This window comes from Rhincodon typus, chromosome 26 (assembly GCF_021869965.1).
Source record: "Rhincodon typus isolate 14 chromosome 26, sRhiTyp1.1, whole genome shotgun sequence".
Taxonomy (NCBI): domain Eukaryota; kingdom Metazoa; phylum Chordata; class Chondrichthyes; order Orectolobiformes; family Rhincodontidae; genus Rhincodon; species Rhincodon typus.
In genome coordinates, this window is record NC_063357.1 from 31,333,338 (window position 1) to 31,348,930 (window position 15,593).

General features: G+C 41.3%; 1 protein-coding gene across 1 annotated transcript; it reads right to left on the bottom strand.

The window, feature by feature from the left end:
* Nucleotides 1–439: 439 nt before the first annotated feature.
* On the bottom strand, nt 440–13,886 carry abhd11 (abhydrolase domain containing 11). The gene is made up of 7 exons (XM_020511038.2): nt 13,509–13,886; nt 6,573–6,862; nt 5,710–5,845; nt 5,295–5,468; nt 3,827–3,997; nt 2,048–2,229; nt 440–1,309 (listed from the first exon to the last, which is right to left on the bottom strand). The coding sequence occupies exons 1-7, from the start codon at nt 13,884–13,886 to the stop codon at nt 1,171–1,173; spliced, it is 1,470 nt and encodes a 489-aa protein (XP_020366627.2). The 3' UTR covers nt 440–1,170.
* Between the last annotated feature and the right edge of the window lie 1,707 nt (nt 13,887–15,593).

Here is a 15,593-nt window from a genome sequence, read left to right on the forward strand (position 1 = left end):
GTTGTAACTGATCTTTTTAATGTTGTCAGCTCTCCTTGAGGTAATTCTGGAATGTGATTATAATAACTGTCAATGTTACTGATTTTATAAATGTTGGGTCTCTAAGAGTTTGGTTTATACCAGTAGCTATTGAAACGAGTGCAACAGGCACCCCCTCAATGCCTCCAACTGTCTCCCTTACCTGATGATCTAATGACTTCACTTGACAAAGAAGCAGCGCTCCAAAAGCTTGTGATTTCAAATAAACCTATTGTACTATAACCTACTGTTGTGTGACTTCTAACTTTTTACCTTATGAAGGAAAGATGTACTTATCTTCGTGCATGTTCAAAGGTTCAGGAACTTGACTAATCGGTTGAGGGGGGTTTAGGGCACGTGGTGTATACTAAATGTAAAAGTGCTACTAAATACATTAATGCAATATCTCAGGAAACCTGACTGGAAAGGAACATGTTTATTATTGAACACCAAAATACAGCCAATACTCCTGACATACATAGGCTAGCCCCAGCCTGGGACAGACAGTTCTGCAGACCAATCCATGAAATCAAGATTTAAGGGAATTTTATAGCTAGTGCATTAATGATAGAGCTTATACAAATTCAGGTCTATGGGCTTTAATACAATCTATGATTGGATTTTGCAAAACATCATTTAGAAACAGAATACTGAAAACATCAGCAGATGACAGACAATAAACTGCAGCAGGTAATGCTTTACTCTGTCCTCACAACACTTGTCCAATACATCCCAGATTCAAACTGAATAGGAAATAAATATGCCACACACTCACATCGATTCCCTGGAGTCATGTAAATGGCCTGCATCTTGCAGCACTCATCAGTACCTGATTAGAGCAAATGAATTTCTCCAATTCTACCCCAGTGTATTTATTGTACGGATATAAAATTCTTTATGTCAAGTCTCAGCCCTTATCTGCTTCTAGCGTTCAGAAACTTGTTAAAATGTACTAAGTTCCAACATGTTTCTTATTATTGTACTTAAAATATAGTGTGGCATTGAGTCACCAATTTGTGCTCAGTTGATTGACCTCAAATGTACATCTCACAAAATGAACTGTAGAACTTAATGAACACCATAGAAGCAATTAGCAGAGTCCAAGTAGTGAACCTCTCTGCAGGGTGTTCCTATTTAGTCCACTATCCATTGCTAACTGGTTTCCAGGAATGCACAGATGGCATTTATAAAGTCATGTGGTTTCTCAGCATGGACCCAATGGCCAGCTCCAGGAACATGTTCAACAACAGAATTTGGAAATAACCGCTTGATCTCGGGATAATCCTTGTCACTTTAAAAAAACACAAAAATCAATTAACACAGCAGCAAATGTTAGCAGTGACAATATATGGACTTATGTATGCTTAAATACACCACAATCTTGATTACCTAACACCAAGAAATAAAAAGTTAGAAGGTAATTGGTTCAATTCTTGTTTTATGAAGACTTAGCACCAGGCCAGATGAGGTGAACTAAGACTTGATTCAGATCATGTGACCTAGGAAGGGGGAAATTAAACTTCCCAAAATTGTGGCATTGTGCGATTTTGATTTGAAAAGCAGGTCAATATTAAGGGAAAACTTTACATCAGTCATTTTTTTAACATTATGAAATACAGGAAATTGTACAGGAAATGTGGCATTGTCCAAGGTGGCAAATGAGAAATGAAAACTGCAGTGAGTGAGCCCTCAGAAGTTGCATTGGCAGCAAATGCGGCCAAAGAAAAAGGGGCACCAGTGGATACTGAAATATCCAAATGGCGACTTTAAAGAAACACAAAATATGAAATATTCTATGCTTCTTTTCCCCTCTGGGAAGTCTATGGAGTGCTGTTCTATATCAACAGTACAAATTGTTGTTCCAATTGGTCTAATAATCCTGCATTCAGGCATGACTTTCCAATACATCTAAGCGAGCACTAGTGAGTATGGAGTGTGCAACATGTACCAAGTACATTCAAAATAAAGGTTGAAATTTTTGAATAGCTGGATCATGAGCAAATGTGGTTAAGTTAAGGAAATTTTTTACCTGATGTAGGGAGAATTACCCCCACCCAGAAAGAGTGTTGGGGCAGTGTAAGGACTACTGAACTTGGGGAAGTTCAGAAGACAATCCATTTGGTTTGCAATAGCCTCCAGATTAACTCTCCAAACATATCGACCATCACGTTGCACCAGATTAGTCAAGAGAAATTGTCTTATGTTATTATCCTACAAATGAAAGGAATGATGTCAACAGAGAGCATCATACTGGTGACATTGCACAGCACAGATATTAACATACAAATTTGGAACAGGATTGAACTACTTGGCCCTTAAACCAGGTACACCATTGAAAAAGGTCATGGGGGTTTATTTGATTTTAATCTCACCTCCACATTCCTGCCACCTCTATATCCCCGTATCTTTCACAAATTTGCTTTTCAAGAATCTATCACTTCTACCATAAAAATAATCAAAAACTCAAACTACCACCTTGAGAAAGAGATAACACAAAGATTGCTAAACAAAGTTTAATTTCTTTTATTAAACAAGGTAGAATAGCCACCACAAAAATTCCATCTATGGCAGAGCTCAGAGGTACTCTGATTTAAGCCACTGAACATCAGTCACAATGCAGAGGATTTTCTTTTCTTCCCTGCTCTCCCAAAAGCAAGACTTTCATTGAGGAATGATTTATTAGGTGGAAATAGTTGAGCTGTGATTGCTCCACTGATGGGTACCTCAGCTACCCCACTCACACAGTCATTCATCCATCTGTGTAAGACATTCACAACAAAATCTCATCCAAGATCCAAAACTGATTGAATAACCTATTAGCAGTCCTGGGCTTGCACAGTTATTCAGGGTAGTTCCCAAATAATTGCTGTGAAATCTTAAACAAAAACAGAAATTGCTGGAGAAACTCAGCAGGTCTGGCAGCATCCGTGATGGGAAAGCAGAGTCAACATTTCAGGTCCAAAGACACTTCATTAAAACTAGTAGGGGCTAGGAAAAGATGGTATACGTGATGGAGACAGGTGTTGAGGGAGTAAAGGAGTGAGGGAATAGTTGGAGGTAGTGCCTAGAGGGAGAGAAAGACAGAAAAATAAAGAGATGGATAATGGCAAGCCAGAAGAGAAAAACAAATGATAATGGGAACCATAGTAGGTGAAAACAGCTTGGCAGCGCTGAAAGCAGCCCATATGACGACAAAGCCCGGAGTGTAGCAGGGGTAGGGCTGTGAGTAGCGGGTAGGGGGTAGGCGTTGATTAAGAACATGGGGAGTGGTGTTCAGACCATAAAATTACTAAGCTCTGTGAAAGTTTTATCCTGGCAATCACTGAACAGCAAGACAGAGACAATTGGAAAAAACAGCAGCAATATTCCAGTAATCAAAAAAAAAAGGAAGAATAATGCAGCACAGAACTTATTTTTAGGGGAAGTGGGGAGGAACAAATCAATGCAAAAATAACCCACCACATACTCTGGACAGGAGGGATGCAACAGGCAAAGAGAATTCCTCACAGGAAGAAATTATGAAAGAATATCTCATCTAGGCTCAGGAAGGTGATTGTAATGTGAAACTAACCCAAGCTATGCCCAAGGATACGACAACTCGACCGTAACTTACCACAGATCTACTGTGCATGAAAAGGAATAATTTAAATTTTAGTCTCTATGTTGAAGAGGTTAAACAAAAATTGAATCCTCTAGATGGCTGCCTTGTTTTGCAAGTGGACCCTTTCAGCTGTCCCACCTGGTGCTGCTCTGCACATTCAAATATTACTTGTCTAAACTACCACAGAAATGACTGGTGACCTTTTACCTTGATGTATGGTTGGAGCTGTTGCTCAGCTTGTTTTCGTGCAGCGGACCTTGGCAAGTCATTAACCACAGTTACTGCCCTCATGGCAGCAATATATTTTAAGAAAGGTGTACGCGAGGTGGTCTGCCCGGGAGTGACGTCCACTACAACAAGCTTTTCGATCAGTTCTGGCTAAGCAGAGATAACAGAACATTATCACCGCTCTATGTCATAAGGCAAGTTTAAAATGCTCACCTTTAATGTTTCAGCAAGTTAAATGTACTGCCTAATACAAATCAACTGGTTCTAGGTAAAATGTTTACTTTGTGCTGAGTTCACTGATGCCAGTCAGAGCAACAAAACAGCTGATGAAACTGGCATCAGTGTACTTAGGCTAGGAGAAAAAAAAAAGATCAGTTTTTTTGTTGATTGTTCATCAGTAATCACTGCAATAAATGTGCATGTCTGAATATCAGATATGGATGAGATGAATGGACATCATCTCACCTTCTGCTTAGGCACCTTACAACCATCAAGACTCAACATTGAGTTTTAACACCTTCTTCCATGCTATCACTTATCCTCACAACCCTGGGTCCTGTAATCAAATCAGTACAGGCTTTCAATATAGGTTACCCATTTTCAACTACTCTCCAGCTTCTCTCATTCCCTAGCTTACTGTCAAAAATCCCATTGTTTGCCTACTCACTTCTTTTTGGGTCACTGGATTTGCAATGTTAACTCTCTCTCTCCACAGATAATAGAATAGAATTCCTACAGTGCGGAAGAGGTCATTTGGCCCCTCAAGTCTGCACTGATCCTCCAAAAAGCATTGCACCGAGACCCACCTCCATACCCTGCATTTCCCATGGCTAATCCACCTAGACTACTAAATTCCCAAACACTATGGGAATTTCATATGGCTAATCCACCTAACCTGCACTTCTTTGGACTGTGGGAGGAAACCAGAGCACCCGGAAGAAAGCCATGCAGTCATGGGGAGAATGCGCAAACTCCATACAGACAGTCACCCGAGGCTGGAATTGAACCCAGGTCCCTGGAGCTGTGAGGCAGCAGTGCTAACCACTGAGTCATTGTGCCACCCCAGATGCTGCCAAACCTGTTGAGCTTCTCTAGCAATTTCTGATGTTGTTTGTTACAGTTAAGAACAGACTTAGCTAGAATGCTCCCAAAGACAAACAACCTGGTAAACTGCTCTATTTTCACCTGACATCCACGCCTTTACTTATTAGAAAACTTAGCTGATCTTTTTCATCAACCTTCCAGGGAACCAAACGCTCAACTGGCCACTCAAATGTTGAACTAACTCAGCTAAATAAACTCAGCACAAGGACATCATAATCTGGGAACTTTTCTACAGTTTAATGTTACTAAAGGTCTTAGCCAAAAGGGAAAATGTCTTACACTACATGCAATTTACCAAAGTGAATGATAACCAGATATATTCATTGCCATCAATCACACATACCTTTAGCAGTGCTGTCGTCATTGCAATTTTGCCACCCATGCTATGGCCAATCATAATACACTTTGGAAACTGTAAAATGTTGAACAAATTCTGAAAATCAAAGCTCATTGCTTCGTAAGTCATCACTGGATTGTGTCCGCTATCGCCATGGTTACGGTTATCCACTGTCACCACCTTGTTAGAGAAGAGGCATGAAATGATTGTAAATACACAGAAGATCTGGCTTTACGCCTTTCATAAAGTACACTGAATGATTGAACTGAGATGTGCTCACATAATCACACTCTCTGCATTAGTCAGACTTTCACTCCATAAAAAGAGGTTGTAAAAGCAGTGGGTAGTTAGTGTCACATTCAAACCTAGAGTTTTGGGAAAGAAAGTCGTTGAATCAGAGCACAGTTCTCCTATAACTCACCATTCTGCCTGTCCGCTTAGACAATGCCTTCGCTATTGAATGAAAGTTTGATTTATTGCCAAAGAGTCCATGAAGGAAGACCAACGGAGTTTCTGTATTTCTGCCATGTATTACATCATGGGCAAGGTCCATTGGTCTAGAGAAAGCAGGATAATATTAATTAATTAACTCACAATCTGTAACAAATTTCACCTTATCATTAGCACATGAACGAGGACTACATAATTAAACCATAACAATGGCAACTTCAAATGGCTAATGCCAAAAAGATTAAAGAAAAATAAACTTCAGTTCTTAATGCAGTCAACACTGTCCCATGGTGAGAATACCAGCCACCTGCGCTATGTGAAGAAAAGTATATCATCATCATCACGCTGCACAGAAATAATGCCATCACAAACCTCCCATTACAAAGCCTACACATAGCCCAAAAAAGCAAAAACATACTCTGCAGCCAGTTCATTGTTGCAGCAGAATGGTCAGCTCAGGAATAATCTTGCCATTCCCCTTGATTTTCTATCATGACCAAAATGAAATAATGAAGCATAAAGCAGTCTGGTACTAGACTGATCAGTTAACAAGTGATTCACCAGAAACTGGATAAATGGCCACACAAGATCTCAGATCTCCACATCTTGTGCACTGTAAACATACAAACTGGTCATTACAAACTTAGAAATCCATCCCTAACACCTGACCCCAAACCCCATGCTTCTGCGGCTAACAGACCCACTCATGGACCACCCCACAAGCGATACTGAGCTGGACCTGCCCGGGTAAAGTCGCGTTTAAGCTGCGAGGGATCAGGAGAGCGGCGCGACAACTGGGGGCCTGGGTATGAATGTATCTGCGTCCACACTTACTTCAGCGTGGTGTCCTGTATGAACCGGCCAAGGGCCGGAGCCCGGACCGGGAGACATCTCCCTAGCGACCCGGCCCAACCACCATTTTTCAACAACAGGGCGCGCATTGCACAACCATAAGCCGTTACCAGGGTCAACCGGCGCGTAGTGATGACGTCACCGCGTTCCCACTGCGCTCCCTGTCGGTGAGGTGAGGAATCTGCGCCTGCATCATCCACTGTTCCAGGACAGGCCTGTGTACCAGGATCATTTCGAGGACATTGCTGTGGGTGTGGATCTTCTGACCATTTCTTTAACACATCTGTTTGTCAGGTGTAGTAAATATAGGGCACGAGGAAAAAAGACTGTTGACTGAGTCCAGAGAAATAGCTGACGAAGAGGCTATTTAGAGTCATACAGCATGAAAACAGACTCTTTGGTCCAACCAGTCCATGCTGAACATAATCCCAAACTAAACTTGTCCCCCTCCCTGCACCCTCTAAACCTCTCCTATTCATGTATCTATCTAAATAACGTTGTATTTGTACCCACAACCACTACTTCCTCTGTGTAAAAAAATTGCCTTTTATGTATTTTTTAAATCTTTCTCCTCTCACCTTACCAATGTGCCCCCTGATCTTGAAATCCCCCATGCTAGGGAAAAGACAACTACCATTAACTCCCTACCACTCATTATTTTATAAACTTCTATCAGTTGCCTTTCAATCTCTTATGCTCCAGTGGAAAAAATCCCAGCTTATCCAGCGATAAGGGATAGTGGGAACTGCCGATGCTGGAGAATCTGAGATAACAAGGTGTAGAGCTGGATGAACACAGTAGGCCAAGCAGCATCAGAGGAGCAGGAAAGCTGACGTTTCGGTCTGGACCCTTCTTCAGAAATAGGGGATGGAGCCAGTAAGGGTGAGTGTAGGTGAGGAGTTAGGGTGGGGGTAGGTCAGTCCAGGGAAAATGGACAGCTCAAGGAGGCGGGATGAGGCTAGTAGGTAGGAGATGGGGGTGGGGCTTGAGGTGGGAGGAGTGGATAGTTGGGAGAAAGGACGGACATGTTCGGGAGGTGGGGATGAGCTGGGCTGGTTTTGGGATGTGGTCGGGGGAGGGGAGATTTTGAAGCTTGTGAAGTCCACATTGATACTGCAAGGTTCCCAAGCTTATCCAGCCTTTTCTTTACAACTCAAACCTTCCATACCCTATAACATCCTGGTAAATCTCTTATGAACCCTCTCCAGCTCGATAATATCCTTCCTATAATTGGGCGACTAGAATTGGACACAGTATTCTAGAAGAGGCCTCTCCAATGTCCTGTACAACCTCAAATGACTTTCCAACTTCCATACTCAAGGGACTGAGCAATGAAGGCAAGCGTGCCAAATGCCTTTTTAACCACCCTGTCTGTATGTGACGTAAACACCAAAGAATTATGTACCTGCACCCCTAGGTCTCTTTGTTCTAAAACACTACCCAAAGCCCTATAATTAATTGTATGAGCCTTACCCTTGTTTGTTTACCAAAACGCAATACCTTGCATTTATCCAGATTGAACTCCATCTGCCATTTTTCAGCCCATTGACCCATTTGATCAAGATCCCTTTGTAATCTTAGAAAAGCTTCTTCACTATCTGTTTATGCCATCAATTTTGGTGTCATCTGCAAAGTTACTAACCAAATCATTTATATAAATGCCAAACAAAAGGGGTCCCAGAACTGATCCCTGCAGAACACTGCTGGTGACAGGCCTCCAGTCCGAAAAGCAACCATCCACCATCACTCTCTATCTCCTGCCGTTAAGTCAATTATGTATCTGATTGGCAAGCTCACTCTAAATCCCATGTGACCTAACTTTACTAATTAGTCTACCATGAGGATCCTTGTCAAAGGCTTTACTAAAATCCAAATAAACAACGTCTATTGATCTTTTTGGTATATTCCTCAAAAAACTCAAGTCAAGTTTGAGACACTATTTTCCTCACAAAATCATGCTGACTATCCCTAATCAATTCTTGCCTGTCTAAATGTCCACAAATCCTTTTATAATCACCTCCAACAATTTATCCACAACCGAAGTCAGACTCACAGGTTTATAGTTCCCGGTTTCTCCTGACAGCCTTTCTTAAACAAAGATACAACATTAGCCATCCTCCAGTCATTAGGCACCTCACTTGTAGTTATAGATGATGCAAATATTTCTGCAAGGGGTCTTGTAATTTCCTCCCTTCCCACAGCATTCTGGGATACATTAGATCAGATCCCAGAGATTTATCCACCTTTATATTCTCTAAGACTTCCTGAACTTCCACTTCAGTAACATGAACTGTTTTTAAAACATCAAAGTTTATTTTTCTGCATTCTCTGGACTCAATTTCTTTCTTCACGGAAAAACTAATGCAAAATATTCATTTAGTATTTCTCCCATCTCCTGGGGTTCAAATCAAAGATGATCTTCTTTGTCTTTAAGAGGCCCATCCTCTCTCTAGTTACCCTCTTGCTCTTAATATATTTGTAGAATCTCTCTGGGTTATCCTTAATCTTATCTGCCAATGCTATCTCATATCTCCTCTTTGCCTTCCTGATTTCTTTCTTAAGAATGCCCCAGCAGTCTTTATTTTGATTAAGAGATTCAATTGAACCAAGTTGTCGATATCTAAAATAAGATCCTCATTTATTCTTAACTAGAACTTCAATATGTTTATTCATCCACTGTTCCTTAATCTTTCCAACCTTACCTTTCACTCTAATAGGAACAAAATGCCTCTGAACTCTTGTCATCACACTCTTGAAAGTCTCCCACTTGTCAGCTGTCCTTTTACCTGCAAACAATCTACTACAATCAACTTTTTAAAGTTCTTGTCTCATACCATTAAAATTTGCCTTAATCCAATTAAAAATTTTAACTTTTAAGGAAGGCTTATCATTTTCCAAAACCATTTTGAAACTAATAGATTTATGACCTTGATCCCAAAGTGATCCCCCACTTTTACTTCAGTCACCTGCCTTATGCCCAAAAGAAGGTCTAGTTTTGCTCCTTCTCCAATAGAAGCATCCACATATTGATAAAGAAAATTTTCTTGAACACATTTGACAAATTCTTCACCATCCAAACCCTTTAGCACTATGGCATCCCCAGTCAATGCTTCCCAATTGGCCTGGATCAGCGAAGCATCATTTTAATGGTGGGAATAGGTAGTTTCTGAAGACACGGCCAGGATAAAGTCTAACCAGAGCTGACAACCCTAACTCAAGTTCCCATTTTTTAAATTGTTAATTACAAAAAAAAGGTGCATTCTAGATACGACTATTATGTGGTACTTGACAAAATTACAGTATGCACGCAGATGCAATACGTGTTTTGAAAGTCTTTGTGCTGTTGTTATGATCCCAGCTGATGTTACTACTGAACAAATCAGATGCCAGAATGAAATCTGGCTTGATAGATTCTTTGTTAAAGTTAACGTGGCAGTCTTTCATTGAAGTAATTGTCTGCTCCTCCTTTTGAATCCAAAGACTTTTGAACTATGTTCTTTAAAACCTTGCTCATTTCAGATTGTAATGGACCAGACTAAATTCCCTCAAAATGTATTAAGATAGCCTAGACTTCAACCTTTTCTTATTTTTAAAAGCAAGTTCTGGAGGGTAGGTGATGGAGAGGGCTGGGTTTGAAGGCTTTTTATTCTGAACTTTATACTCTTATTTTTCTAATTTATTTCAATGGTTTTGTACTTTTGTACCTAAGATGGCACAAAGGTCTGTAATGATGGACATTATATTTCTTTATTTTTCTAATTTTTTCCTGAGAATTTGTAATTAAGAATCTGTTCCCAGGTACCTTTGTACCTAAAATGTTGCTGTTAGTGGCTACATATAAACTTTTCACTGTACTCATGTGAGCACATGTTACAATAAAGCTAATTCTAATTCGAAGTGTAAGGTGTTGTGTTCCAGATGTAATTTGATTGGTCAAACTACCAGGCAAAACACACTTTATTCTTACAGGATAGTTAAAATACAAACAAAAGAAAGAAGAATTGGAATAACTTAATTCTATCGGAAAACTTGACAGAATAGTAGATTATTTAATTACTAAGCATCATGGCGGCTCAGTGGTTAGCACTGCTGCCTTACAGCTCCAGGGACCTGGGTTCAATTCTTGCCTCGGCTGACAGTGTAGAGTTTGCACGTTCTCCTTGTGTCTGCGTGGGCTTCCTCTGGGTGTTCTGGTTTCTTCCTACAGTCCAAAGGTGTTCAGGTTAGGTGGATTGGCCATGCTAACTTGCCCATAGTGTCCAGGGATGTGTTGGTTAGATGGATTAGCCATGGGAAAAAACGCAAGGTTACAAGGGATAGGATAGGGAGGTGAGATGGAGTGGGATGCTCCCCAGAGAGATGGTGTGGACTTGTTGGGCCGAATGGCCTGTTTCCACACTGTAGGGATTCTATGATTCTAATTGTTCCAATATAGTAACTTCCCATAAACACACCCTTGTATCAGTAAATTATAATCAGTAAAATAGATTGTCTCACATGTAATTCTCCAGTCCAGGAAGAAAGAAATCAGGAGAAAACTCTGAAAGAGGGAGAGAACTCAAGTATTTTGGTAGCAGGGATAGATGTAAATGAATTTCCCAACCCCATAGCTACTGAAAGTTAAATTAAAATTCTTGTTCTGTGGGAGCTTGACCCCACCCCTTCAGGCAGCTTCTATTGTTCCAACTTTAAAAAATCCCAAGACCTCACAAGCTGTGTACTTTATTGCTTGGGAATAGATTGCTTTCACCTCTGTCTCAACCTCTCTTCATAAAAAAAGGCCTAAATACATCTCTTAAAGCCTTAAGTGTCGTCACACCTCCCCCCTTAAAAATATGAACCATCAATATACAAAGATAGCTTCATTTTTAAAAGCCCTCAGTTTTATGCTATTATTAAACTACAATACATATACATTACATTGACTCTAAGCATGCAAACATTCAATTCTTACGTTCATTTCAATCCATTTCTTCTCCTATTGAACACCTCTGTCATCCTTCATCAGAGTAGTGACAATGCTGTGGCAATCATGTCCTGCCACATGTATAATTTTCAAATTGCATTGCTGCAATAATAAGCTCCACATAAATAGTCTGGAATTTTCACCATTAAATGTTTCCATAAACTTTAAGGGTTTATGATCAGTATATACAATTGACTCAGACATATTATTGGTAACATAAATGTTGAAATATTGTCTCTGTGTGACAGAAGTGACAGAATTATTGGTAATTATGGAATACAATAAGTGAAAGTTTTTCAAATGAAATGGGAAACTGACCATTTTTGTTGTGCCTAGGATTTTTTAAAACCAAGTTATTTCTGTAGTGCCCTGGAGCTTTTTCCTAGAAAACTTTAGGAAGATTAACAACGCCAAAGTTTAGATGAAAAGCAACAGAGCAGAGTGTGTTTACTGGCCATACAATAACTTAGATTTAGACATTCAGCAAGGTTGAAAGAGCAAGTACCAAAAGGGAACAATATTGGCCAACTGGTGCTGTCACCTGTGCCAGACCCTACCCTAGTGTGAATCAGTGAGAGCAGTTGGAAGGAAGGGCGAGAGGAAGTGGACGAGGTCAGATGGGGCTTTGGTTGTCTCTTTGAAAAATGAATAAAAGTGGGGACGTCTGCACATGTAATGGCATGTCACTGCACCCAGATTATGGTGACAGCAGCAGTGCATGCAAAGACGCATTTTGAAACCTATTGTGGTCAGCTGTTGTCACCAACCCTGTCTGCCTATACGCAGGTACAGCAGTCATTTTACTAGCCATTTTGGCATTTGGTGTGATCATTTTATCTTTTAACCATTAATTGAAAGGACACTATGGAACACATTTCTCTTCAAATCCACTTGACATCACAAGATTTAAGGCAAGGTTGATAATTGCTGGATTTATTTGCAGTCACGTATCTGAGTTTATGGCTGCCAGGATCTGTTACTATTCTCGTAATGTTTTGGAATTTGGTGGTGGAACAGCCTGTGAAGTGATAAGGATTCCATCTCAGCATTTTGCCACCTTCTGAGAAATCCTTTTTTTAGGATTCAATCAGGTGACTGAAAAACTGAAACACTTTGCATGACATGACTTGCAAAGTTGGAGGAAATGATATCAGTGGAGTAAGGGCATGGACTGATTTGAAAATAAGTATGAGATAGTTGAAGTCAGTTTGCTGAAAAATATATGGAGTGTGGGAGTATGGCAGTGATGGATGTGGAACTTTGTATGGATGAAGGTCTTGCATTTTGAAACTTCTGTAATTTTTGAAATGACGATGCTGGATTGGAGAACAAGGAAAGATGAACTATTACATTTTGATTTGATTTGATTTGAGGTTCATCTTAAAGGCTTCTGGATAGATTGCACTTGACATCTGAAAGGAATGTGTTTGAAAATCTCGGTGACAATATCTGTGGATAGTGAAACATCTATATGTGTAAGGATACAATGCTGGAAGCATATGGACCATTTCTTATCCTGTCCTTTTTTCTTCAACAACCAACCATTATTTGACAAATATGTTCTTTTCAATTTATCATTGCACAGGAAGTGAAACAACTGCACAGAGGCTGGTATCCCATCACCAAGTCACCTTTTATCTACATGTACACAGTACACTGGCTGTGACCAGCCAGCTCGGAGTCAGTCTCTGAAATCAGGAGACTCTCTGAATCTCCTGTTTTTGTTTTATGCAAAAAAACTTTATTCAGTATTTCCAATGCCAGGAAAACACCCATGTGGCCAGTGAACCAGTCACAGGCAAAGCCCGATATTTATGTAAAGAAAGTGGAGAGGGAGAGAATCCCCTGTTTATATCTGTCAGCCAGGCTCCCTGATTTGTCCAGGTTAACAATCCCAATCAGGATCTCATAGTCAACAAGATCCACCTGGTTCCAGTCACTACATTCCTTACCCCCAAATCTGGGGATGTAGGCCTGGTCTTCCTCTGGTAGCTTCTCCTGGGACATGTTTGCCCCAGGTCTGGTTCCTGACTCAACTCGGACATGAGCGGTGTGTACTGGTCTGTAGCTCGCATCTTGCATCTGGAGCGTCTCAGGAAAATTTCCTCCTCTTCTTGCGGTGGTAATGGTTTTGAGGTTATATTCATCTTGCACTCTGAGCCTTCCTCGACACTCGAAGGAGGGGGTGAACCTACGGTTTCTAACAGGCCTTCTGGCTGTTCTGAGGGGCCAGTTATGTTTTGCTCCTGACCCATTTGCGAGGTAGCAGCTTTCAGGTGATCCACATGTTTGTTCAGGACTGTCTCACCTACCTGAACATTGTATGTCATGGGCCTTGACCTTGCATTGATCTGGCCTCATTCCCATGCAGGGCCATTTCCATGATTCCAGCACTAAACTTCATCCCCTGAAGTAAACGGTCTCGCTCGCTTAGAGGAAGCATGTGGCCAACATTGGTGTTCCTGCTGCCATTTCACCGTCCCCACCAGGCTGGAGAATATCAGATATAACCTGGTGCGGAGTCTTCTCCACACCCCTGCAGTTGCGTGAGGGATGGTCCTATAATCAAACAGGAACCGGACCAGTTGGTATCGAGTGACTGCTGTAGGCTGTTTATTTAAACCAGCCTTCAATGTTTGGACTGCTCTTTCCACCAGGCCATTGGACGGTGGACAGTATGGAACTGTCCAAACATGCCAATTGCCATTATCAACTTTAGGAAATACTCGAATTCCTTGCCGGTAAATGATGTCCCATTGTCCGTGACAAATACCTCCAAGAGTCCATGTATTGCAGACAATGCTCACGGTTCTTCAATTGGCATCACTGAGTTCAACAAATGAACTCTATGCATGTCCAACTACTTTGAATAGGCATTCACAATGACCAAGAAAATTAAGCTCATGAAAGAATCTGTATAGTTGAAGTGTAACCGAATCCTGGGTTTACCCAGCCATTCAAATGAAGTGGGGATGCTGGCGGCAGTAACTTTTGTCCTTGTTGGCACTCTGGGCACTGCCCCAACAACGCAGTTATGTCAGCACCCAATCCTGGCCACCAGACATAATTTCTTGCCAACATCTTCATTTTGGAGACCCGTGGCTGACCTTGGTGGAGTTCAGCCAGTATGTGGCAAGGACTTTTACTGGGGACAATCACTCTTGCTCCCCATAGTGATATGGTATCCTCTACAGTGATCTGATCTCAACAGATCTTGAAAAGTTTCAATTCTCGTTGTGATGGCCCTTCTGTTTTCTTCATTACCACCAACTATTTCAGTTTCACCAGGACGGGATCTTCTTGTATCCACGGTCGGATATTGTGAGCAGTGACCAGAAGGGTGTCCAGAAAGTTTAAAACCAGAACAGACTCTTCCAAGGGAGGCACCACCAGTGGAGAATCTGACAGTCGGATGCAGCTCAAGGCATCCACATTAGCCACTTGGCCTCCTGTACGGTGGTCTAACTTGTCATTGTATGCACTGTGAATAAGGGCCCACCACTGAATTCGACCAGAAGCTATGGGTGATACCGCCTTGTCTTCTTTAAGTAGTCCTGACAGGGGTTTGTGGTCCATTACTATGACAAATTCACATCCGTTAAGGTATTGGTGGAACTTTCTCACCCTAAAGATGACTGCCAAGCCTTCCTTCTCTATCTAGATGCATTTGCCGTTCAGCATCAGCCAAAGTCTGGGAAGCATGCGCTATTGGGTGTTCCTCTCCATGGGACCACCGGTGATCCAACACTATCGCAATACTGTACGGGTAGCATCGTACTACCTCTCGCTTCAGACATTAATGGGCCAAAACCTTCGATGTCGCTAACTGCTTTTTCACTTCCCTAAAGGCTACTTCTTGGCTACGCGATTATTTCCAAGGCTGACCCTTTTTCAATAGTGGGTGTAAGGGTGCCAAGATGGAGGCCAGGTTACATATGAATTTCCCATAATAATTCACCAACCCAAGGAAAGACCTAAGCTCTGGTAAGAAGTGGGAGCGGACACCTTTGATCACCCTCACTTTATCTTCCAATGAG

Bases quoted from the DNA above. Each gene is read 5' to 3' on its own strand.
- abhd11 (XM_020511038.2), bottom strand. From the start codon at position 13,886: ATGACATACAATGTTCAGGTAGGTGAGACAGTCCTGAACAAACATGTG. The intron at 5,846-6,572 runs GTAAGTGTGGAC...TGCTTTCTCTAG, and splicing joins ATACAGGACACCACGCTGAA to ACCAATGGACCTTGCCCATG. The intron at 2,230-3,826 runs GTAAAAGGTCAC...TTTCATTTGTAG, and splicing joins AGCTCCAACCATACATCAAG to GATAATAACATAAGACAATT.